Source organism: Arabidopsis lyrata, assembly GCF_000004255.2.
Source record: "Arabidopsis lyrata subsp. lyrata unplaced genomic scaffold ARALYscaffold_5, whole genome shotgun sequence".
Taxonomy (NCBI): Eukaryota; Viridiplantae; Streptophyta; class Magnoliopsida; order Brassicales; family Brassicaceae; genus Arabidopsis; species Arabidopsis lyrata.
The window spans coordinates 15,913,416-15,937,033 of record NW_003302551.1 but is presented as its reverse complement, the minus strand read 5'-3'; the positions used below and the strand labels follow the sequence as shown (position 1 = coordinate 15,937,033).

The 23,618-nt window shown below is 38.1% G+C and overlaps 9 protein-coding genes across 15 annotated transcripts; 3 read left to right on the top strand and 6 right to left on the bottom strand.

Annotated features, from left to right (window-relative positions):
• Positions 1 to 854: 854 nt before the first annotated feature.
• Positions 855 to 1,661, bottom strand: LOC9313910. The gene has a single exon (XM_002876076.2). It carries the CDS (start codon positions 1,434 to 1,436, stop codon positions 987 to 989), a length of 450 nt encoding a protein of 149 aa, XP_002876122.2. The 5' UTR covers positions 1,437 to 1,661; the 3' UTR covers positions 855 to 986.
• Positions 1,662 to 1,807: 146 nt separating this feature from the next.
• Positions 1,808 to 3,591, top strand: LOC9313909. Its single transcript, XM_021026883.1, has 2 exons — positions 1,808 to 3,117; positions 3,216 to 3,591. Exon 1 carries the CDS (start codon positions 2,064 to 2,066, stop codon positions 3,096 to 3,098), a length of 1,035 nt encoding a protein of 344 aa, XP_020882542.1. The 5' UTR covers positions 1,808 to 2,063; the 3' UTR covers positions 3,099 to 3,117; positions 3,216 to 3,591.
• Positions 3,592 to 3,698: 107 nt separating this feature from the next.
• LOC9312190 lies at positions 3,699 to 5,357 on the top strand. The gene has a single exon (XM_002877794.2). It carries the CDS (start codon positions 4,197 to 4,199, stop codon positions 5,010 to 5,012), a length of 816 nt encoding a protein of 271 aa, XP_002877840.1. The 5' UTR covers positions 3,699 to 4,196; the 3' UTR covers positions 5,013 to 5,357.
• A 155-nt stretch (positions 5,358 to 5,512) lies between these two features.
• On the bottom strand, positions 5,513 to 10,284 carry LOC9313908 (DNA polymerase I). 6 transcript variants are annotated; one of them, XM_021026878.1, is made up of 15 exons: positions 9,831 to 10,284; positions 9,416 to 9,650; positions 9,254 to 9,333; positions 8,993 to 9,031; positions 8,854 to 8,872; positions 8,051 to 8,104; positions 7,275 to 7,402; positions 7,127 to 7,195; positions 6,925 to 7,010; positions 6,591 to 6,700; positions 6,387 to 6,437; positions 6,244 to 6,302; positions 6,108 to 6,152; positions 5,945 to 6,019; positions 5,513 to 5,835 (listed from the first exon to the last, which is right to left on the bottom strand). In XM_021026878.1, the coding sequence occupies exons 1-15, from the start codon at positions 10,020 to 10,022 to the stop codon at positions 5,713 to 5,715; spliced, it is 1,365 nt and encodes a 454-aa protein (XP_020882537.1). In that variant the 5' UTR covers positions 10,023 to 10,284; the 3' UTR covers positions 5,513 to 5,712. The 6 variants fall into 6 exon arrangements, with proteins under 6 accessions (XP_020882537.1, XP_020882540.1, XP_020882534.1 ...); XM_021026877.1 differs by having other exon boundaries at positions 5,519 to 5,835; positions 6,244 to 6,437; positions 9,831 to 9,999; positions 10,142 to 10,238; XM_021026881.1 differs by lacking the exon at positions 8,051 to 8,104.
• Positions 10,285 to 10,303: 19 nt separating this feature from the next.
• Positions 10,304 to 11,009, top strand: LOC9312189. Its single transcript, XM_002877793.2, has 3 exons — positions 10,304 to 10,459; positions 10,560 to 10,612; positions 10,716 to 11,009. Exons 1-3 carry the CDS (start codon positions 10,369 to 10,371, stop codon positions 10,842 to 10,844), a joined length of 273 nt encoding a protein of 90 aa, XP_002877839.1. The 5' UTR covers positions 10,304 to 10,368; the 3' UTR covers positions 10,845 to 11,009.
• LOC9312188 (F-box/WD-40 repeat-containing protein At3g52030) lies at positions 10,842 to 13,424 on the bottom strand. Its single transcript, XM_021026882.1, has 9 exons — positions 13,222 to 13,424; positions 12,924 to 13,124; positions 12,794 to 12,848; positions 12,614 to 12,712; positions 12,206 to 12,309; positions 11,931 to 12,020; positions 11,630 to 11,772; positions 11,476 to 11,560; positions 10,842 to 11,368 (listed from the first exon to the last, which is right to left on the bottom strand). The coding sequence occupies exons 1-9, from the start codon at positions 13,377 to 13,379 to the stop codon at positions 11,002 to 11,004; spliced, it is 1,302 nt and encodes a 433-aa protein (XP_020882541.1). The 5' UTR covers positions 13,380 to 13,424; the 3' UTR covers positions 10,842 to 11,001.
• A 133-nt stretch (positions 13,425 to 13,557) lies between these two features.
• On the bottom strand, positions 13,558 to 15,544 carry LOC9312187 (putative serine carboxypeptidase-like 53). Of its 2 annotated transcripts, XM_021024113.1 has the most exons (4): positions 14,980 to 15,544; positions 14,768 to 14,872; positions 14,434 to 14,629; positions 13,789 to 13,891 (listed from the first exon to the last, which is right to left on the bottom strand). In XM_021024113.1, exons 1-4 carry the CDS (start codon positions 15,365 to 15,367, stop codon positions 13,789 to 13,791), a joined length of 792 nt encoding a protein of 263 aa, XP_020879772.1. In that variant the 5' UTR covers positions 15,368 to 15,544. The 2 variants fall into 2 exon arrangements, with proteins under 2 accessions (XP_002876119.1, XP_020879772.1); XM_002876073.2 differs by having other exon boundaries at positions 13,558 to 14,629.
• Positions 15,545 to 16,860: 1,316 nt separating this feature from the next.
• Positions 16,861 to 19,051, bottom strand: LOC9312186 (serine carboxypeptidase-like 37). Its single transcript, XM_002876072.2, has 3 exons — positions 18,272 to 19,051; positions 18,049 to 18,153; positions 16,861 to 17,957 (listed from the first exon to the last, which is right to left on the bottom strand). Exons 1-3 carry the CDS (start codon positions 18,618 to 18,620, stop codon positions 16,948 to 16,950), a joined length of 1,464 nt encoding a protein of 487 aa, XP_002876118.1. The 5' UTR covers positions 18,621 to 19,051; the 3' UTR covers positions 16,861 to 16,947.
• A 1,020-nt stretch (positions 19,052 to 20,071) lies between these two features.
• Positions 20,072 to 22,203, bottom strand: LOC9312185 (serine carboxypeptidase-like 36). The gene is made up of 3 exons (XM_002876071.2): positions 21,733 to 22,203; positions 21,400 to 21,504; positions 20,072 to 21,303 (listed from the first exon to the last, which is right to left on the bottom strand). The coding sequence occupies exons 1-3, from the start codon at positions 22,076 to 22,078 to the stop codon at positions 20,309 to 20,311; spliced, it is 1,446 nt and encodes a 481-aa protein (XP_002876117.1). The 5' UTR covers positions 22,079 to 22,203; the 3' UTR covers positions 20,072 to 20,308.
• Between the last annotated feature and the right edge of the window lie 1,415 nt (positions 22,204 to 23,618).

Sequence of the window (23,618 nt, the reverse complement as noted above, 5' to 3'; positions counted from 1 at the left end):
GCACGATACGGCATAGACCAAACACAGACATCATAAATTTGAAGATACATGGCATGAGCAGCAACCTATTGAATTGGTTCTAGGAAAAGGTATGGGGCTGTTGTGTTTTTACACTAAATCTTTCTTCCCGTTGGATGCATCACCATATTAGTAAATTGTTGAGTCAGCTAGCGTTTCATGTGAACCAAATGAAAAAGGATATTAGGAGGAAAGAAATCGAGTTTCCCTTTTTTTTTTTTTTTGCTTTAAAGCTGATTCCCGCATGTTTATGTTAGTATAGAAAGCTATAAACACGATTAAGCGCTAAGGAGTGAAACGTTGTCTATGAACAGAGAAACAAGTAATGGCCCGTTTAGCTAGCTATTGCTGTTTCTAGCATGAAATCTGGTGAACGTGCGCTCTTGCATGTTTGCTGGGGATTGGCATATAAGAAAGATGGAAACTTTTCTTTTTCCCAATGTTCCACCTATGGCGGACTTGTTAGATGAGGTTGAACTTCAACCGTTGAAGTTACTGGATTTGATGAAACAAAGGAGGCAAGTTTTTTTCAGCTTCAATATTGGATGGGGTTTTATGTTTCAGCTGTATGGGAACTTGGGAAGTACCAGGATGGATATGGCTTTGGCAGGTAAGAACTCATGGCAGCTTGCCTCATCAAGCTGAAACGATACTGTGAGACCCATCAAGGCATTCATTGGAAGAGATATCATTAATTATCATACTCAGTTTCTCGAAATCTAAGCAAATTGTAAACCCTGTTAGGAGTTTGACAAAAGAAGAGAAAATCCAAAGGCGCTGCTAAGAAGAGGGAAGGTAAAGGCAGAGCTAGGACAGATGGAATCAGCTCGTCATGATTGAGAAAAGATCAAATCAGCAATTCAACCATAAAAGACCAAAGTGAGAAAGATCACAACTCTCAATTCTCCTATGTTGGAATTGAATTTTATTGCTGATTTGTGCAGAATTTACAAAAGCTATCGTTGCTACTACCATGAAGGATTGGGGAAGCTGAGATGTTGCCAAGCGAAGTAAGCACAAACCAATAGTTGAGAGATATAAACATAAACAGCAAAAGAGAGACTCATAAGCATCAAATCCTTCACGTCTCCTTTCTTCTTCTCTGGCTTCAGATTCTTCCCAATTTTCCCAGCCTCTGAAATCATCCTCCTCAATGTTCTCTGGATCACTCCTTCATTCTCTTCCGGTAATTTCTGCTTCCGACAAGACATCACTCTCATAGATTTAACGCCGTGTCTGCTTGAGGCTTGTCTCTTTGTACGGTGGTTAGTGCAGAGTGGGTGGTAGAAGGTGGTTGAGAGAGCCGCCATGAGAAGATGAATTGAAGAAAGTTTTTTGTTTTGGGAATCAAAAGTGAGCAGAAAAATATCAGAATCTTGATAGCATGACGACAAAATAATTGGGTGGATAGATCTCATCTAACACACACACATGTTCACAGACTCACGGTTAGGCCAAGCCAGAACCAAATTGGCCAAATTTCAGTTCGGTTCGTTTCGATTTGTAACCGAAAACCGATCGCCTATGAATTTTCCTAAACCCGAAACCTTTGATCTGAACCGATTCAAAGTTTCTGAATGGCCAGGTATAGTCGGAAGCATCTAATCCAACCCATTTTCTCTATTCACATAACACATTATATGTATGACTCTTGTGTGAGATAAACGATGACTCAGTGGATAAGCAAAGAATAAAATAATTTTAAAAAAGTCAAGAACATGTCTCTGTGACTCTATCTCTATCCTATTATTAGATTTAATCAGATAACTTTAAAATTGGTTGCTGAAAAAACCGTATCTCATTATTTAAATAGAAAGAGAAGAGCCCCACGTATAACAAATAGCGATAGAGCAACTGTGTCGATTGTCCCACATATTTTAAAATATTTCACGTGTCCCCATTTTGCTGACGTCATTATTCTCCCTTTTTCCTTTTTATTGTCACATCATAATTTTTTTCTAATAATTCATTCATCAATCATCTTCTTCTTCTTCTTTCTTCAATCATCTTCTTCCTCTGAGAAATTCTGTGTTGTTGTTTCAGAGATGTTCTCTTCTTCTACACTCGTTTATTCTCTATCTCTCTTCCTCTCTCTTTCTCTTCTCTTCTTCCTCTCACCACACATCCTTCTCTCTTCCTCTAACCTCATTTCCACCGCCGATGACCTAGACGACCTCTCTCTCTTCCACCGCGCCGCCGTCTCATCCTCCACCAACAACCGCCGTCTCATCTCCCTCTCTCCAAATCCTCCCCCGAAGATCGCTTTCCTCTTCCTAACAAACTCCGATCTAACCTTCTTACCTCTCTGGAAAAGCTTCTTCCAAGGTCACCAAGATCTCTACAACGTTTACATCCACGCAGATCCTACCTCCTCCGTATCTCCGCTTCTCGATTCATCGTCAATCAACGCTAAATTCATCCCGGCGAAAAGAACCGCACGAGCTTCTCCGACGCTAATCTCCGCCGAACGACGATTACTAGCAAACGCAATCCTCGACGATCCTAACAATCTCTATTTCGCTTTAATCTCACAACACTGCATCCCTCTCCATTCCTTCTCTTACATCCACAACCACCTCTTCTCCACCAACTCCGATCATCACCAAAGCTTCATCGAGATCCTCTCCGATGAACCTTTTCTTCCGAAACGATACAACGCGAGAGGCGACGACGCGATGCTTCCGGAGATCCGGTACCAAGACTTCCGTGTTGGATCTCAGTTCTTCGTTTTAGCGAAACGTCATGCTCTAATGGTGATCAAAGAGAGAAAACTATGGAGGAAATTCAAATTACCATGCCTTGATGTTGAATCTTGTTACCCTGAAGAACATTATTTTCCGACTTTGTTGTCTCTTGAGGATCCTGAAGGATGTAGTCACTTCACACTCACACGTGTTAATTGGACCGGTAGTGTTGGTGGTCATCCTCACACGTACGATGCCTCTGAGGTCTCGCCGCAGCTGATTCACTCGCTGCGGAGATCTAACTCAAGTTTAGACTATGTCTTCGCCAGAAAATTCACGCCGGAGTCATTGCAACCGCTTATGGAGATTGCAGATACTGTGATCTTTAGGGATTGAATCGGTGAAAGTAAATTAGGTAAAACACTGAAATCTGAATCTGAATGTGTATGTATGAATTCAGTTTGAGAGTTTGGTCAAATGGCTTATCTTTATTGTTATTGTGTTGTGTTTCAGGTTTCAGGTATCATCATCATCAAGAAGGTTTAGGAAGAAGTTTGTATTGGCGCTCGAAGAAGAGTGGCAAATAAAAGATGAAACTCTGTGTGTGTTTGTTTTCAATGACCCTTATAAATGTGAAAAGGGTTGTGTGAAAATTGCTGTGTTTTTTAAGCTTTTGTGTGTCTTTTAGGGAAGGTTAGATGGAAGTTGGATGTAAAAAAAAATGTAAATAGAGAGAGCCCCAAAGGCAAAGTGAGAGCATCATCATTAAGGTAAGCCAAATAGGCTTTCTTTTGTATTTCAGCTCCTTTCCACGGGAGAGAGAGGGAATGGCAAAAGGTTATTCCCTCTCTTTTGTTTCGATTAAGTGTGAATGAAAAAATCTTTGGTATTTCAAGTGTTTTTACTTTGATGAATTATCAATCGCAAAGTAACAATAGTGAGAGATGCACCAAGTTATGGTGATATGTAAGATTAAGAAATGCAACAATAGTGAAATACGCCGTTGTTTTGCTTAATGAATCATCTAAGTCCAGCCCATTGATTGTGGACTAGATGGCTTATTGTTATTGTGTCGGTCAGATTGTGTTTATGTGATTTTATCTCTTTAGATATTTGAGGAAAAAAAAATCTCTTTAGATATTATTGGTTGATGAAAGCACTCGATTAATTGAAAATTACTGGTTGAGAAAAGGATTAGATTATAGAAAGCTTTTTATTTGTTTCTTTTTTTTTTTTAATATAAGAGATTTGTGTATATATCTCCTTTTTCAATATACTAATCTAGAAAAAATGAAATACGGTACTAAATTATAGGTTCCTAAACACATAAGGATTAGGTGTCGTAAAACTTGTATATAAGGAGAGCTAGGGCTCTTCTTTCTTACTCGTACAATCATCAACACCGCTCAAAATACTCGCTCTCTCTCTCTTTCTTTTCATCGAGTTCAACATCTTTCTTCTTTTGTGATATTTGTTGTTCGTATCTAATCGATAATGGCAACAACATCTAAGATCCTCGGCGTGCTCATGATGACAACCTTCATCACGGTTCTCTTGGGTTGCTGCTGCTCGGCGACAATCTACAAAGTGGGAGATGATTTCAGTGGATGGACCGCAAAGGATCACACGTACTACGACTGGGCCAAGCATAAGGAGTTCCACGTCGGCGATTCTCTCGTCTTCCAATACAATCCTAACTTCAACGACGTCACTGAAGCCTCCGGCGCTTTGGAATTTGAGTTCTGTGATTCTTCCTCTCCTAAAGCAGTCTACAACACAGGAAACGATGTGGTAACCCTCACGGAACCAGGATACCACTACTTCATCACGTCAAACCATGGTCAATGCGTAGCAGGACAGAGATTCGGCGTTCTCGTCGTCCATGATCTGTCACGTCCGATTCCTCCACCACCACCCAGCAATGCTAATATACCTTTTGGAAAATTTTACAAAGTTGGTGGTGACTCCAATGGATGGAGTGTTCATGAAGAAACCGACTACTATTACAATTGGAGCGTGGATAAACAGTTTCAAGTGGGAGACAATCTTGTTTTTGAATACGACATCGAAGACAACGTAGACGTCTTAGAAATCAGCGGTCATCTTGAATTCAAATATTGCGACCCGACTTCTCCAGTAGCGGTGCACAAGACAGGCCTCGATATCGTCAGGCTCACCAAACCCGGAGTCCATTATTTCATCAGCTCAAAAACGGGTCATTGTGCTGCTGGACTTAAGCTTCGAGTAATGGTGTCACCAATACTCAGTGTGCCAAAGTTGTCACTTATAGACCGGCTCACAAGGTGGTAACACACTTTCAGAACCCATCATCACTAAGAACTTTCAGACCCATCATCAAAAGCATATGTTACCTTGGTTTGAGATCAGCCAATTAAGAAGTTTGTCTACTGATTCACGTACTAGTTTAGTACCTTGTCTCTTTCTCTTCATTGTTAATTTGTTTAGAATACTTTTTTAGTTCTTATTGTCTCTGATGTACCGTTCAAACATTATAATTCAGTAAAGACGAAATTTTACTTCAAAGTTATTAATTTACTATGATCATAGTCATAAGAATGCCTTAATACATTGAATGAGCTTCTTATCCAACATCCAAACGCTAAAACCCACAGAGCCTAAATGAAATGGCTAAAACAAGTGATATGGTTTTAATTAGAGCATCCGAGCTTATGAATGACGTTACTGCCTTAAAGAACCTCTGCTCAACATAATCGTATTTAAGTTGTGCTTGGGGTTATTATAATTTGTAAGGCGTGTGGTTCAAGTTGGTCACAATTGGTTGACCATTAGAACAATCAACAAAACTTCTAAATTAGTATCAACTTCATCATTCTCCCTTGTTTCAATAACAGCATGCTTTACAAAAGGATTGTGAAAGTGACTTAGCTTTAATATTTTGTAGCAGAACTCTCTAAACTTGAGCTTACTCTATTTTATGTACCCAATACAAAGAGACAAGGGTAAGAAAAAAGATGCATAAAAAATATCATCATGGCATTGCTTCCAGTTTTTCCCACAACCTGTAAGCTCTTCTGATGACTGGATCAGCTGAAAATCCTTCTGCATAATCCGCAATAGCGATCAACAGGCTACTCAATTTCTCCCCATTGTCCTGGACATTGCACAAATAATCCTCTGTTACTAATCTTTCTTTTTTTCAATTAGGATATTGTAGTAGATGTAATAATAATCACTTTTGACTAGATTATCGTCAAACGAACCTCTGGTTTCTTAAAAGTGAGATCTTTCGTGTCAAACGGTACAATGTAATCTGGGAGATCAGACCGTAACAGTGCCTGCCATTAACACAATTCATCATCCCTACCTTGTGAAATCAACAGCTGAATAATGAATGAAAGTACGAAACAAAACAGAAAAACCTACTAATTTCTTGCTAAGAATGGCTTGATCCGCACTAGCTATTAGAGACTGTTTCAAAGACAAGGAAGAGGGTAATATTACTCTTTGCATATCACAGAAGTACTAGCTTGCCTAGCCTATGCAACACCACTTCACTCACCTCCTTTATTTTTCCTTCCTTGATCTCATCCACAGACTGCAAGAGATTCTCCAACGAGCCTGATAATGCAATAAGAGTGATTAATAGGAAACATGGGGCGCAAATCAATGGAATCAAAGCATATAGCATGACTCTGTGACTACCAAATCTAGATATCAGTTCCACTGCGTGCACATTCCCAATGCCATCAACTCCTGCATAACACAAACATCATTAGATCACTTTAGCCTTTTTCTGTGTGCACTTTTGCTAAACATTTGTATTTAGCCAATTACACAAATGCAGCTATGAAAGGAATATTCCCAGAAAATAACAATTTCGTGAGGGGTAGAGGAACTGGTCTTAACCTGGAATATTATCAGACTTGTCTCCAGCAAGGGCGATTATATCAACAAATTGTGCTGGTTCCAAATTTCCGAACTTTTTAGCAAAATCTTCCATTCCAAAAGAAGCCATCCTGCCACAAGAAGCAGTAGCATTGACACAATTGAGTGGGAAAAAACATACAAGATAATCTAGAAAAAAACATACAAGATACAGAGCAACCATGGAATATCTGAAGGAAGATCTCAGCAAAATCTATCTTAACTACTTAAGAAAACCTCTCTAGTGTCTAGCAAGAGTATCATAATAGGCAAATTCTACGATGAGGCAATGATCCATCTAACATGAATTTCATACTCTGATCCGCGTGGTGTTAGTCGAAGAAGACGCAACGAGGGAGAAAGAATCTGAAAGAAGTCTTTGTCCGGAGAGACAACTCGGACCTGTATGGGGGGTAACAAACAAATGATCAATCCACTTCTAGGAAAAGGACAAATTGAACAGGCCCTGAGGCATTAAATAAGCAGTGAACACTTCTCGAATAGCTGAAAATGAGTACTTTGAAACCGGCACTAATGCTTCGCATAGCCAGTGTTCCAATAACATCATCAGCTTCTACACCTGGCACCTGTCTTCATGAAATTTCTGCCCATTAGTGAGAAACCATCACAATCAAAGGAAATAAGGCAATCATGTTTATGATTTACCTCTATAACCTTTATAGACATTGCCTTGATGGACGCTTTGAGATATTGAAGTCCTTGTACTATGGTATCAGGTGTGGGAGGACGATTACTTTTATAGGCAGGGTAGAGAGTATGACGGAAGTTCATGCCTGTAAAATTTATAACACAGAATAAAAGATAGGTTACTGATGAGATTACATAAAAATTATCCTTCACACTCTGCACAAAGAAAAGGGAGAATAATGTTGAGATTTAGAATGCAAAAAAGCCTAAAATTCAATATTATGAGAGCCAAGTGTTCCCATCACGTAAAAAGAGAGAGTATTGGATATGCATATCTATGTCAGCATGTACAGAACGGTAACAACAAAAGACTGCAGTATACTGGAGGGTCATCATTGGAGATGACCTAAGTCTTATTTTATATATAGCCAAAGATCGCCATAGAAGCGCCTATGACCAACCCTATATTCTCTACACCAATGTTTTTGACTGCCCAAAAGCTGCAAGCAAAATACCCAAAGGAAGACAAAGCTGGCATTTCATTTTGAATGTCACCCTTGGCAAGTAAGCCATAATTTTTAAAATAATTTATCCTAGGCACACAGCAGAAAATCAGTTCAAACTGCAAGTATATTTATACAAGCAATATACTGAAGGCTTGTATAACGATTTAAGATCCTCAACGATGATATTACATTCATCACCATCGAGTCAGCACACTAACTAAACTCTCATGCAAATTTTCTTGTATTGTCAACTGATAACTATAGTTTGACTAAGGACATGGAGCTTACCTTTTGCAGAACGATAACCTGTAGATGAATTAGAAGTAGTGCCATAAGGAACTCCTGAAAAAAGGCTCTATTTTGTTAAAGAGAGTAAACTAGAGACGTGCAGGTCCACAAACCATTTAATAATATTCTTGCCTCACATATGACATAACCCTGCTTACTAGATGATATTTGTCAGATTACCACTATCATGCATTACTAGAAGGTTTTCTAGATAACTTAGTAGAAGATTCCATGAATACTAGAGTAATGAGTATCAACATTCAGTATTCAATTTTTGGTCAATATATCACCATCTAGATCTCCAGCTGATTACTCTTAGGTCTGTAGAATTAAAGTTTTCAGTAGTGGCCAGAAGTTGAAATCTGAAACTTTTATCCATTCACTATGAAACAAATGAAGTTGAAAACATCAACATTCAACATAATCCCATGTAGTTTTTGGGCAACAACATTCAACAACAAGCTGAGCACAATTATTTATCTATTCATCTGAAAGAGGATAATGAAAATCAAATCTATAGATGGCTGGCGGAGCAATTAGCATCAATCGATAAGAGGCAAGCATTCACATACTTGAGTGATAATAACTAGGAAGGACAGAGGCCATAACTACTGAATTAGAACTAGATTAAAGGCTTATCAATGAATTTGTTCAAATTAATCTGACAGGCAAACTTAAAGTGGTTAACTATAGACACTAAAAGTCCCCAAAAAATCTAAATTCTTCCTAAACCACAACATGAAATAGCTAGACGTTGATGAATGTAACAAATTAACTGATAGTCTGGTTACATCAGGACTCACCATCATGGTCGAACACCACCTGCATGGACACAGTTAATTAAGTCAGTAGGGGCTATCCAACATTAAGAAAACTACAAGAACTTCATTTAGTTATCACAGATATAAAGAAATGAGATATTAAATGGAAAGTGGAATATACCGCCACATGGGATGGGAGAAATTTCAAAACATCAATCAGCTGCAAATGAGAACACAAATAAAAAAAAGGTAAGAGGTCGAATCCTAAAGTTATAACAGGAAACACGAAAGAGAAAATTTAGTCTTATAAGAAACACAATTATATGCAACCATAATTACTTGATCAGCCATCGTAAATGCTACAAGAAGCTTCTCTCAATCATCAGACTTAAGTACAATATAAAATGAACATCTAAAGCACAATACCTAAGAATTGACTTACAAGAGAAAGAGATGAAAATATTGTTAAAACCCAGTCCGCGTTTCCATCAGCGTGAGCCAGATGACCATGATTCAACCTTGCTGCAAATTCCCCAATCAAATGTCAATAACTGCGATACTCAAAGGAAAACTTTACATTCTATGTACACATGAGTGGCAATACCTAAAAGCTTATAATAAGCCCTATATATAATGGATGTCCCATCAATAAGCATCACTCTGCCATTTGAAGAAGCAGCAGTACTTGCTACTCTTTCTTCTGACTTAAAAGGATATTTTATCGTCTCTGGCGCAACAACATCTTCACTTTTATAAGAAGTCAACATATTGCCACTAGCTGCATCATTGGAGATTTCAGAGACAGCTGCGTCCAAATTACAGGTGGAACTGCAATAGTACTGAAAATCCACATATGTGAGTATCAACATTAGCAATGTCGATTTTGATTCAGAAAATCTGAATATTAGGCAACGATAAAACACTATCCACTAAATATTACACTAATCAGCACAATAATTCAAATGTAAACACAGCATGAGCAAGAAGAACACAGCTGATAATCTCAGAGTTTGCATCACCTTCGCGGAGCGTGCAAGGGAAGGAGAGATGAGAGAAGAGTTCCGATTACACAAATTTCCAATTCGCCGAGTAAAACAGAGATTCCTCCATAGAAAACGAGAGTGGTGATACAGATGCAGCGTCATGACGTCACTGAAAGTACTGTCATGAAGAAGAAGAGCGTTTAACCTGAGCGGAAACACATTCACCATGAATGAAAGTAACAGAATCAAAACCAAAATCGAAGAATCGAGAATCCGAAGAAAGGATTGTGGAAGAACATTCCAAAAATGAGAAAGGGTGAAGAAGAAGAAGGATTTTAGGATTTTACCGCTTTTCTGTGTCTCCGTGTCTTCCTCGAACAAAAATCTCTGCCTCCCAAAAATTTAGCAGTGTTGAATCTAGAAGACTCCAAAATGGGCCCAGAATTAATTAGCCCATATAAATAAAGGCCTTAAGAGCCCATTATATAGGCTTTTGAGTTTTGAGTGTTCTTCATCTTCTATTACAACAAAAACCCTTGGACAGAAGAGAAAACCCTAGAAACGACGATCAAAGATGACGCAGAAGAGCAACCAGTTCAAGGGCCAACAAAAGAGGAAGACTATTGCTCCAAATCGCCATGGAAAATCCATTCAAACTCGCAAAGGTATTCACTTCTTTTTTTTTTGCTTACAAATGAATCCCTTTCGATTTTGATTTTTCAGATTATTTATTACTTGCTTATCATCTTCTTCTTCTTATTCCAGGGAAGAGAAATGTGAAACCATCAAAGATGACGAAAGAGATGGACACTGATCGGGTAATTTCATTATTCTTCAATCTCCTCCCTTAATTCTGAATCGATTGGATTTGTAAGTGAAACAGTTTTTGGTTATTGATTGTGTGTGGTGTGAACTGGGCAGGAGCTTACGAAATTCATAAACCATTGCAATGAAGTGAAAGCAACTAATGCAGCTTGCAAAGTAGGTGGTCAACTTAATATCATCAAACCTGAATCTCAAGCTGAGCCTTCCAAGAAATCTGCCAAATAGACAACAAATCTGTCGCTTTTTTTTTTTTGTTTTGTTTCCAGTGTTTCAACTTCTGTTGTTCTTACACAATCCAATCGGTTTTGTCTTTAAATCATCATTTATAATGCTATTGTTACCAATTTTGCACTTACAGACAAAAGACAAGTTTCTTGCGACTTTACGAGAGATTGAACCTCCATACACTTATGCATTTACCATTGTGAGCCGTTACTATCTTTTTCATCCCCATTGCTATGCAACTGATTTGGGGCCGAACTTTCCTTTCGATTTTATCCATCTCCATATCTTGAGAAACTCTTTTTCCTCTTCTTTTCTCTATCACCACTTGGTTGTCCCTTCTCAATGTTGTTGAGACCTTATCCTCCATTATAAATCTAGATAAAACTCTTCCACTATTCTGATCAATCACTCGCAGCACACCGTCTATTCCACCAGCTACCATTACCGATGTGTCATTCCTCAGCTGTTGTATTGAGTACACGACATTAGGACTCACTCGTTTTTCCCACAACCGTCCCATTTTCCTGTGATAAAAACTTGGTTATACACACATCTCAAAATAGTGTTTTCATAAAACCCAGTTTAAAACTTGCGCCGCTGAAACAAACCCAGTTGTTTCTTTTTAACATACCTAAGGTCCCAGCATGAAACATATCCACCCGTTGTTCCAGTGAACGCGAGATTAGTGCCTTGGTTAAAACAGATGGTCTGTATACCTGTGGAGAAGAGAGGTTGCTTAAGGCATTTTCACTGGAGATGCAATCTGAAATGGAGTTTGAGCTTACCTCCAGCAGTTATTGTGGATTTAAGAGTAGCCACTGGTTGATCCAACAAAGGGTCAGATACTGTTACTCTCCCTAGTGAGGACCCACTAAGAAATACTTGGTTCTCACTCAAAGATAAGCACGTAATTGGCCCACCCTGAGTCCTGCAGTTAGATAGTTGACAGCATTAGCCAATTTGATAGGTAATTTGTGAATCAGCTTCTCATATGAAATTGTAAACAATAATCAACACAACAACCAATATGTTCAAATTTCACTTTCAGATGTTCCACAACATAATAAGACAGAATATATAGCCTACCTAATGATCTGTGAACATGTCTTACTGTACATATCAAATACACGAGCTGTTCCATCCTCACATCCAACTACAGCTTCTGGGTCGATGTAACTGGTTGATAAAGAAAACATAAACCCTTATCAGTGTGGATAGAGAAGCCAAGCTTACAGGGGCTAGGTAGCCACGTTGAAGTATCACACGGACTATTGTCAGTAACATGGAATATCAGTTGCTCCTTCATAGAAACAGATGAGTTCTCAAGAACTTGATATTTTCAGGAGTATCGTTAGACATACCGCATACAAAGGCCTTTAGGAAAGGTGCCTTCACGAGATGGAAAAATGCTTCTTTGTCCATTTCTCCTCCATATGCTAATGCGGGTACCAACCAAGCCAACAATCTCAACAACAACAACAACAACAAAAAAAATCAAAGTTAGGGATAATGCCCTTGCTCGAGATACAACTTCCAATTTATATATAAAATAGCAAGATTTAGCCAAAAGGAAACATCTAGTACAAGGTGAGGCAAACTGTGACATGAAAACAGATTATACTGCTATACTGGTGGTTTCAGAAATCCATATCAGTGACTCGACTGAGGTTTCTATATAATCATTGATCATTAAATTTTAACTCATTCCCAAGTAATGAACATTTTTTTTATTATGTAACTTAAACATCCATGACCTTTAGAAGGTTTACCTTACTCTCATCAAAATCGAAGTCAATCAAGGAAGCAGCATCAGGAAGTGAGTATTCTTCCATGCATTTGTAGCTTTTTAATGACCAGAGACGCATAACCTGATAAAATTAGTCAGCTTAACTTTTAGATAACACATAGAGAACAATACCTAATCGAATAGTATACTAAAAAATCCAAACCTTATCACCAACACCAGTAAGAAGCAAACCTTTCTTCATTCGACACTGAGAAACCCTGACATAGAGAACATTATAAACATGGCAGAGTAGGTAAAATCTCTGGAAAACCCAATTGGGAAAATTGCCTCACCGGTTCGAATGAGCTTCCCATCGCTCAATTTCGATTCGACCCCTTAACAATGCCATCTTGTGATGCTTCATCGCAAAATCCTCCACATCTATCTCAGCTGGGCCATCAAGTGACGTGGAACTACTGGGGAAATCGGAACCGAGATGGTGCATCTTCCGGCATGAAGCTTGTAGCAGCTTCAGCTTTTTGATGACAGCATGCCTCAATAAGAGAAAAAGTTCGAATAGGGTCAACACGGGATTCGAAACCATGAATTAGGGGAAAAAGAGAAGCTAGGGATTTGGATTGGAGGGAGTACCAGGAATTGCAGACGACGGTACAGTGAACGAGGTCAAACAAATCGAGAAAAGAGAAGATGATACATAGTATATCGGCGTCTAGAGATTCGATCGATGGTGATATTCTACGTCGCGTCTTTCTCCCCGACGATTCGTCGCCGGTCTCTGTTATCCCCATTTTTTTTTTTCCAAGCAGACAGAAATGTTTGTTTTTGAAAAATAATATGAAAATTGATCCAAGAAAATAAATAATATTCAAAATATCAGAAATGTTTGTTTTTGATTAGTTAGTTAATTATTAAATCCTTTTTTTTTTGTAAGTTTTGCAAATTTTCCTAGAACATTACAATTGAATTTTTAGCTAGAATGTGATAATTACATAAATATGAAAAATAGTGTGTGTTTGGTGTTGTTACAAATTTAGTAATCAAGGGGTAAGAGGGAGAGGAGAATTAAGTAAAAACTGTTTAAAGAGAGTAAAAGCAACATTAGGTTTGTAAAGAGGAACTTCATGACCAGCTCCTTTCACTGTGGCATACCTAAAATTGCCTTTGTATTCCTCTGTGAAACCACCCACCTGCCCTTCGCTAAACCACGGAAGCCAGTCCGTAACAGCTGTTAGATTCATCATCTTCAGAGCGTACATTGTAACCGTTATCGAAATCACGGTATCTGTGTCTCCAGTGTACACCCAAACTCGCAGTTGCTCATGTTTCATCAGCTCTTTGAGAATAGGTAGCATCGATGCAGATGCATCGGTCTGACTCCAATTAAATCCGAGGTCTTCATTACATAGCTTCCACGTGTATGGCACTTTTGTGACGTGCATCGAACGCTGAACCTCGCCCTGGTTAAAGTAAGCATCTATGTGCTGCATTCCGCACGCATCATATTGCATCACCGTTGTGCATTCTTTGGATTGGTTATTCGACGTGGGGTTTAGGCACGTAGGAGTTAATATGTTGTATAGGTTTATTTTTCCTATGTCGTCCTGGATTTTCATACTCAACTCGACGCAATCAACCTCACCAGTTGGAGGGTTATGGGCGCAGTTTTTCTCGAAGCTAAGGAATGTTTCTTGTGAGAGTAAAGCATGGCTTACCAAAAACTCGTTTGCACCCATTAGTTCGGCGGTGTCGTCCAGACTCGGGTTACCAATCAAAATGCCACGTAGGTTGATGAAGGTTTGGTTCTTGTTATGGACAAGGATGGTTTGTGCGAGTTGTGGAACATAGTGCCCGGCGTAACTCTCACCAGCGATGTAAAATTCTCTTCCTTTGTATTCCGGAAACCTCTCCAGCCATTTCACCAAGAAGATGTAGTTATCAGCTGCTGTATTCATGTCCCCGGGATTCTCCAAATCCGTCGTTGTGTTCGTATACGAGAATCCCGTTCCTGCTGGAGATTCTAAAAATAATATGTTCGCCACTGCAAATATTCCACACATGAATAATAAGATATTTGTATACTCGCTTTTAGCTAAAAATCTTATATATATAGAAACTGCAGAAGTACTATCCAAAAAAAGAAGGTAAACTAAAGATTCTATAAGAAGAAGTTTTGTACATTTGTTCCATGAATAAGGATTGGTATAGAGTGTTTTGCCGTCGCTATGTGTGCGGAATGGGCCAAGTTCTTGAAATGCCCCATATAGGGAGGAGCAGCCAGGTCCTGCATATTTTAAAAATAATTATAATAAGCGTATGAATGTTTATGTCTTGTGTCTGATTTCTCAATGAAAAACAACACATTTTTAGAACTAGATGGTAGATTCATACCTCCGTTTAGCCATAGAACAAGGGGTGACGACTTTTTGTTTTCGGTGGCTTCCACGAAATAATAGTACAAGGATCGACCTGCTGACTCATTCACGGTCACATAACCGCCATATTGTCTAAAACTAACTGAAGGTTGTCCAGGCAGATTCTCGATTAGATCTCTCTCCCTTTGCTCTTGTTGGTTAACACCGCTTGTGTTTAGGGGCGAAGACACGCTTAAGCGACGAATCACATTTAAGTGGTTTGTGTCAACCGACGAACCAATCCCTCGCTTCGAGCGGTTCAGACGGCTTAGAACATGTGTTTGGCTTGTGCAACGGATTTGTAATGCTTGAAATAAGAAAAGGAAGAGACAAGTGGTTACAGACCAATCTTGTAGTTTTCCCATTCTATTATGTGTAATTGGATCTTTATGAAAGAAAGCAGAATGACTGGATTTTATGGATACATTTTTGGTTATTGACAACTATTTTAATCACTCATTTAACCTTTTGTAACAACTTAACAATTAATTTCCCTCTGTAACTACTCCAAACCAGCTTAGCTTTTTTTTTCCAATTTTTGTAACCCTTAAACTAAAACAAAAAGTTTTCAGAAAATTTGTTTTCTAAAATTTGGCAAAACAGAATTCTCTTTTTTCTAACTAGTTCTTCTTATTTAAGAAAATAAAAACTGAAAACTCTTTATTTTAGACTTCCGTCATGAATAAGACCAGACAACATGACCTTGTATTACCGTAAGACACGAATGATAAAATTCAATACATGTCAACAAAAAGGGTGACCAAATTTACAGATCTCACACGAAACTTTGGAAAAATCTGTATTGATGATAATGCCACTTATTTGGAGAAAAAATAAAATAAATATTAAGAGATTGCGGTAAGCCGGTAACATGAAAGCTATATTGGTGCTTAGCTAAGGTTTATGTAATAATTAATCATGAATTTATTATTGATTATTAATACACCGACCCTTCTTTTTTTGTTTGGAATAAAACTACATGAACTTTTATGGGGCCTCTCCCTCGTCCTCTCTGGACCCTCTGATTATCTGACCACTGACCAGACAACAAGACCTTGTATTACCGCAAGACACGAATGTTGATGCAGATTCAATACATATCAACAAAAAGAGTGACCCAATTTACAGAACTTAAATGAAACTTTAGTACTCCCTCCGTTTCGTTTTACTTGTCGTTTTAAAGTCAAAATTTTGTTTCATAATAGTTGTCGTTTTAGGTTTTCGATGCAAATGTTTTGTGAAAATTCTAGTTTTATCCCTACTGTTTTAATGTTTCGGCTATGAATTTTTTTATAAAATATATTAATAAAGGGTAAACAAAAAAATTTAATGCTTTTCTTAATTTGTGAGGTTACCTTAAACGACAACTAAAACGAAACGGAGAGAGTAAAATTTATATTGACGATAATGCCAGTAGTTTTGAGAAGAAATTAAAAAAATAAAAAAAAAAATAAGCTAAGCTTGCTAGGAATTCAGATTATTGACTTAGCGAAGTTTTATGTAAATAACTAATCATGAATTTATTATTAATCTTATTAACTTCGAATGGTGATCAGTAAAACAACAGGAATGTAGGGAAAACAAATTAAAGCAACGAATTGAATATAGAAGTTAATTTTGGAAGAGAAACAATGCATTTTTGTTATTGAGAATTGTGTATGTAATGTGGCTACTGCTGTATTAGTCTTCTGCTTGATAATTTCGACATTTTTTTTGCTTGACAATGATTAACTTAAGTATAATTTGTTGACTGTAGTATCACACACGCATATCATATCATACGTATGTCCATTTAGAACTTAATCAATGATTAGACGTACAACGTAAACAACATTGTTAAAGGAGTCAAATATTGGTTTAATTACACATCATAATCAACTTTAGATCATTCAATCACTGGACAAAGTGTCTTATTAAAGTTTATAGGGGTGGTACAAGTTACAAATCAGGGTGTTTGAGGGAGAGGAGTATTACGGATAAAGCTGGTAAAAATATTAAGAGCATGTATAGGTTGGTCCGTAGGAACACTATGACCTGCTCCTTTCACAGTTACAAAGGTTAAGTTCCCTTTGTAATCCTCTGCGAACCCTCCCAGCTGTCCTCCGGTAAACCACGGACGCCATTCCTTTACAACCGTCAGATTCATTGTCTTCAGCACGGCCACTGTAGATGGAAATGGAATCTCCAGGTCCACGTCTCCATTGTGGATCATGACTCGAACACCCTCACCCATAAGCTCGTGAAGGATAGGTGTCATTGAGACATCTTTAACATCAGTGCTCCATACCTCACTCAATGCGTCATGGCAAGAGGTCCACTCGTACGGTAATTTTGTGGTGTTGGCATGTATCGCTTTTTGAACCTTTTTTCTGTTAAGATAAGCCTTCATGTAGTCGCCACTGCACGGATCAACCTCCATTACTGTGGTGCATTTCTTGGATTTGCTTCTCAACGTGGAGTTTAGGCACACAGGAGCGTATATGTTGTAAGTGTCCAAGTGCGTTTTTGTATAGACGAATTTTTGTGTCAGCAATGTGCACTTGTCATTATCATATAAGTCCTCGCTCATGCAGAATTTGTTATAATTGTCCATTTGTTGTTGGGACATCAAACCATGACTTAACATAAATTTGTAGGTGAATCGCTCCTGGATCAGTGCGGCGAGTGATGGATTACCGATCAAAATGCCTTGTAGGTTGATGAAGGTTTGCTTGTTACGGTGAAGGATGATCTGGGCAAGTTGGGGAACATAGTGGCCGGCGTAACTCTGACCGGCTATGTAAATCTCTCTTCCTTTATATTCCGGAAATCTTTCAAGCCAATTCACCAAGAACATGTAGTTATCCTCTGCTGTTACCTTGTCCCCTTGGTTCCCGAATTCCTCCAAATCAATTGGAGTATTCGAGTACGAGAATCCTGTCGTTACCGGCGATTCTAAGAACAACACGTTTGCCTCTGCAATTCCATACGTAACCGCATACTTAATTGATCTCATCATCATATCTTGTGAATATACTTAATTAATATTGTATTTTTAGAAAGGTACCGTTGTTCCATGAATAAGGATTGCGGAAAAGCGTTTTGCCGTCGCTATGTACACGGAATGGACCAAGCTCTAGAAATGCCCCACCTAGAGATGAGCAGGCCGGTCCTGTATATTTATAAAAAGTTTGTTCATAGATGGTAGAAGACTTATATATCTTTTCAAGTTTTAGAAGCGTCCAACAAAAAAAGAGTTTGTAGATGGAATCTATATTCTCTATGCGTACCTCCGTTGAACCAGATCACAAGAGGAGTGGATTTATTGGGGTTGATGGCTTCCACGAAATAATAGTACAAAAACCTACCGGTTGTTTCGTTTACAGCCACATAACCGCCATACTGTCTGAAACTAACGCCGGAAGGTTGTCCGGGGAGCTTCTTGATTAGATCTTTCTCCTTTGGCGAAAGCACACGACGAAGCACATTGAAGCTCGTATCACCTGACGAACCATCTCCTTGCTTCGACCGCTCCAAACGGTTTGAAAAATGTGTTTGGCTCCTACAATGGATTTGTGATGCCAAAGACAAGAATAGAAAAACACAAGCAGTCACGGACCAATCTTGTCGTTTTCCCATTCTAGTATCTTGGAATCCTATGAGAATTAGGAGTAGGATTTGAAAAGAAATGGAGACGAATGGTTTGTAAAATGAATGGCAGCATTTTATAGGTATTTTTTTGGCTTTTGACAACTATTTCAATAACCCATTTAACCTTTTGTAACAACTTAACAACAAATCCCAGAACATAATAACTACCTGTCCTCCGTAGATAAAGCATAAAAGTACTTTGTTTTTATCAAAAATTGCATGCACATTTTTATTTTTTTAGCAGCCATTGCATGGCACATTTATAACTCAGTTATCTGAATAAAGAACATTTAATTTTAGTTAATTATAAAAAAAATAAAGTTAATCTATACCACTATATTTTTGAGGTCTAACTGTAACCAATTTAAAAATCAAATGAAACTAATATTTTTATGTAAATAATGATAAAGTTGCCTAGTTCCGATAAAAAAAAGTATCGAATTTTTTTGCCCAAGCATCCGTGGTCTAGTGGCAGAGGAAGCTTTGGGAAAGGGTGAAACTCCCAAACCTGAGTTCGATTCTCCCTGGAAACAAAAACACATTTGTTTGGGAAGTCTGTCAGTTGGGCCTTGGCCCAATTGGTTTACCTGGTAGCCAGAAATGCAGGCGGCCTGACTACCCCTGGCACTTAGTCGGAAGGCATTCCAAACTCGGGATAGGTAGAGTGGTAGCCCGTAAGGGCCTAACCGTTAACACGGTGGACCAGTCCACTATGTAGCACTTTGGTGCGTTCCTACCGGGGCCGACCGGATAGCCGATAGGGTTTATCAAAAAAAAAAAGCATCGAATTTCTTCCAATTCCTCTTGAGTGTCGAAAACCGTACGGTTATTCTCAAATCTCAGACAGTTCCAGCTCAATATTCTCCTGATTTAGCCTGTTACTTCAAGAGATCCACCGTCATTTTCTTCGTGTGTAATAGCAATAGAGGATTTTACTATTTGAGACGTAATAATGCTTCAAAGAAAATGGGAGAAAGTAGAACAAAGTGTATTTAGGTTTCTTGACATTAAACACATTAAACATACGAATGCTTCAAACTGAATTCGAATCCAAACTTAAATCTGTTTTGGAACACAATAAACCCAAATAAACATACGGAAGCAAACTAAAAATCAGTTGCCACAACCAAATTGATCCTATGAAGATTGAGAACATCAACTTAAGGAATGAGATTAATGACATTTTATGTGTCAACACTCGTCTTACATTTTACCAGAGATAAGCAACCGGATCTAACTAGAGACATAATGACATAACTTTGGCCTATTGAGAGAATACCAAGGAAGTGGGAATATTTAACTGTTAGCTTCGAATGGTGATCAGTAAAACAACAGGAATGAAGGGAAACCAAATGAATAAAAAAGAACTGAATAAATTTTAACAAGTTATTTTTGGCTACTGCATTTTTGGGATTGAGAATTGTGTATGTAATGTGGCTACTGCTGTATTAATCTTATACTTGATAATTTCGAAATTTTGTTTGCTTGACAATAATTAACTTAAGTATAATTTGTTGAGTGTTGTATCACAGACGCATATCATATTATACGTATGTCCATTTAGAACTTAATCGCTGATTAGCCGTACAACGTAAACAACATTGTAAAACACATCATAATTATATTTAGATCATTCAATCACTGGACCAAAGTGTCTTATTAAGAGCTGTTACAAATCAGGGTGTTTGAGGGAGAGGAGTATTACGGATAAAGCTGGTAAAAATATTAAGAGCATGTATAGGTTGGTCCGTAGGAACACTATGACCTGATCCTTTCACAGTTACAAAGGTTAAGTTCCCTTTGTAATCCTCTGTGAACCCTCCCAGCTGTCCTCCGGTAAACCACGGACGCCATTCCTTTACAACCGTCAGATTCATCGACTTCAGCACGGCCACTACCGATGTAAATGGAATCACCAGGTCCACGTCTCCATTGTACAGCATGACTCGGACACCCTCACCCATCAGCTCTTGAAGGATAGGTGTCAATGAGACATATTTATCATTTTTGTTCCATTCCCAACCTAGTTTCTTATTGCAAGAGGTCCACTCATACGGTAATTTCGTGGTGTTGGCATGTATTGCTTCTTGAACCTCTTTCGTGTTAAGATAAGCCTTCAAATAGTTGCCACTGCACGGATCAACCTCCATTATTGTGGTGCAGTTCTTGGGTTCGCTGCTCAATGTGGAGTTTAGGCACACTGGAGCGTATATGTTGTAAATGTCCAAGCGTGTTTTTTGATCTTCTATCTTTTGGGACGCCAATTTGCACTTGTCCCAATCATATAAGTCGTAGGTACAGAATTTGTTATAATTGTCCATTTGTTGTTGGGATATCAAACCATGACTAAACATAAATTTGTTGCCGAATTCTTCTTGGATCTCCCTGTTAAGTGATGGATTACCAATCAAAATGCCTCGTAGGTTGATGAAAGTTTGCTTGTTACGGTGAATGATAATCTGGGCAAGTTGGGGAACATAGTGGCCGGCGTAACTCTGACCGGTAATGTAAATTTCTCTTCCTTTATATTCCGGAAACCTTTCAAGCCAATTCACCAAGAACATGTAGTTATCCTCTGCTGTTGGCTTGTCCCCTTGTTTCCCATATATTGGACTATTCGAGTACGAGAATCCCGTCCCTACCGGCGTTTCTAAGAACAACACGTTCGCCTCTGCAATTCCATTGTAATAGTATACTTAGTTGATCTCAATATATCTTGTGAATATACCTTATTGGTTTCTAATTAATATATTTTTTAGAAAGGTACCGTTGTTCCATGAATAAGGATTGCGGAACAGCGTTTTGCCATCGCTATGTACGCGGAATGGACCAAGCTCTTTAAATGCCCCACCTAGAGATGAGCAGGCCGGTCCTGTATTTTGAAAGGTTTAATTCTCAACGATTATGGGAAAATATACATCTTCAAAAACTAGATATTGATAGAAAACTTATCTTTTTTCAAGTTTTAGAAGAGTCTAATTATATGTACAAAAAAAATATAAGTAGTCCTTACCAAAAAAAAAATATATATATATATAAGTAGTTCCGAGAAATTGAAAGGAGTTTGTAGAGGGAATATATTTTCTCTATATGTACGTACCTCCGTTGAACCAGATCACAAGAGGAGTAGATTTACTGGGTTTGATGGCTTCCACGAAATAATAGTACAAAAACCTACCGGCTGGTTCGTTTACGGCCACATAACCGCCATACTGTTTGAAAGTAACGTCGGAAGGTTGTCCGGGGAGCTGCTTGATTAGATCTTTCTCCTTTGGCGAAGGCACACTTTCACGACGAATCACATTGAAGTGGCTCGTGTCGCCTGACGAACCAACCCCTCGCTTATGGCTTGGAAAAAGTATTTGGCTCCTACAATGGATTTGTGATGCCAAAGACAAGAATAGGAAAACACAAGCAGTCACGGACCAATCTTGTCGTTGTCCCATTCTAGTATCTTGGAATCCTATGAGAATTAGGAGAAGGATTTGAAAAGAAATGGAGACGAATGGTTTGTAAAATGAATGGCAGCATTTTATAGGTATATTTTTTTGTCTTTTAACAACTATTTTAATAACATAATTTAACCTTTTTGTAACAACTTAACAAATAAATACCAGAACATAATAACTACTTGTTCCTCGTAAATAAAGCATGAAAAATATATATTTTTTAACAAACATGGCATCAACATTTTTTTTTGTTTTAGCAGCAATTGCATGGCACCTTTGTAAATAAATTATTTAAATAAAGACATTAAATTTTATTTAATTATTAAAAATAAAATCAATCTATAACCAATTTATAAATCGAATGAAACTAATACTAGGATCGGACCCGCGGTCCACCGCGGGAGAATATTGGTTTACATACGTTGCGTTTAATATTGTGTGTGTGTTTTTAGTAGAACGAATCGTGTAGTATACTTATAAATATTCATAATAACGAATTGTAGAGAAAATGTAAAATTGTTTATAAATATACCCATCGTATTAATTATGATTTACAAAATAGAATTTTGTGTTTTAAAATTCTAAAATTAGACGATTCATGGGAATTAGAGCAGTCAAAATAGGTTAAAAACCGCGGGTCGAGCCAACATCATCTCACTATGGGGCAGATTTGGGAAAATATATTAAACCCGCAAATAAGCGGGCCACATGGATTAATTCGCAGTGGGTCATAGGTTTAATCGGTTTTCATCCGCAGGTTGGCGGATCAGCCCGCATATTAGTATTTATTGATAAAATTATAACTTATTCAACATGTGGTAATTTAAACAAACTTTTAATAGTATTTTGATTTATTTATTTATTTTAGTAGTATTTTAAATTTTGGTTACTTTAAAATTATTTAAACAAAATTCATGGACAATCCCGCAAATCCGCATACATTCGCGGGACGGATTTGTATTTCATATATGCTACCCGCGGGTCGTGCGGACCGACTAACCACAAGTCAAAATATTTTTTGTCTATCGCAAAACGGACTTAACGGGACGAATCAACTCGCTTTGACAGTTCTAATGGGAATATTATTTAGTCATACAATAAAATGAAGTTTGGACATAGTAATAATAGAATATGTATCTTATTTGTTAGATGAGAGATTGAAAGATTGTTGGTGTCGGATCCCGCACCAGAAGTACGAGACCAACCAAAGATTGCCACGTAATCAGGATAATGGCCCATAAAGGATGAAGCCCATTGGACCCGCGAGCCGAAAGGATGGACGAAGTGGTTGTCACCATTTAGATAACCCGAAGTGACTGCACTATGACGCGAGTTCGGTGTAGAAGACACGGGTAAGTCGGTTCGAAGACATTTGGGCCAGAAGAGGCGAGGCCCGTGAAGATCAGAGTCAACTCAAATTCAAACGTTGAGCATTAAAGCCGAAGAATCAAAACGGACACATTTAAGAAGGAATAATTGTACTTAATTACTCATTTTAAATGTCGTTTAGCTATGTATAAATATAGAGGCCAGTGGC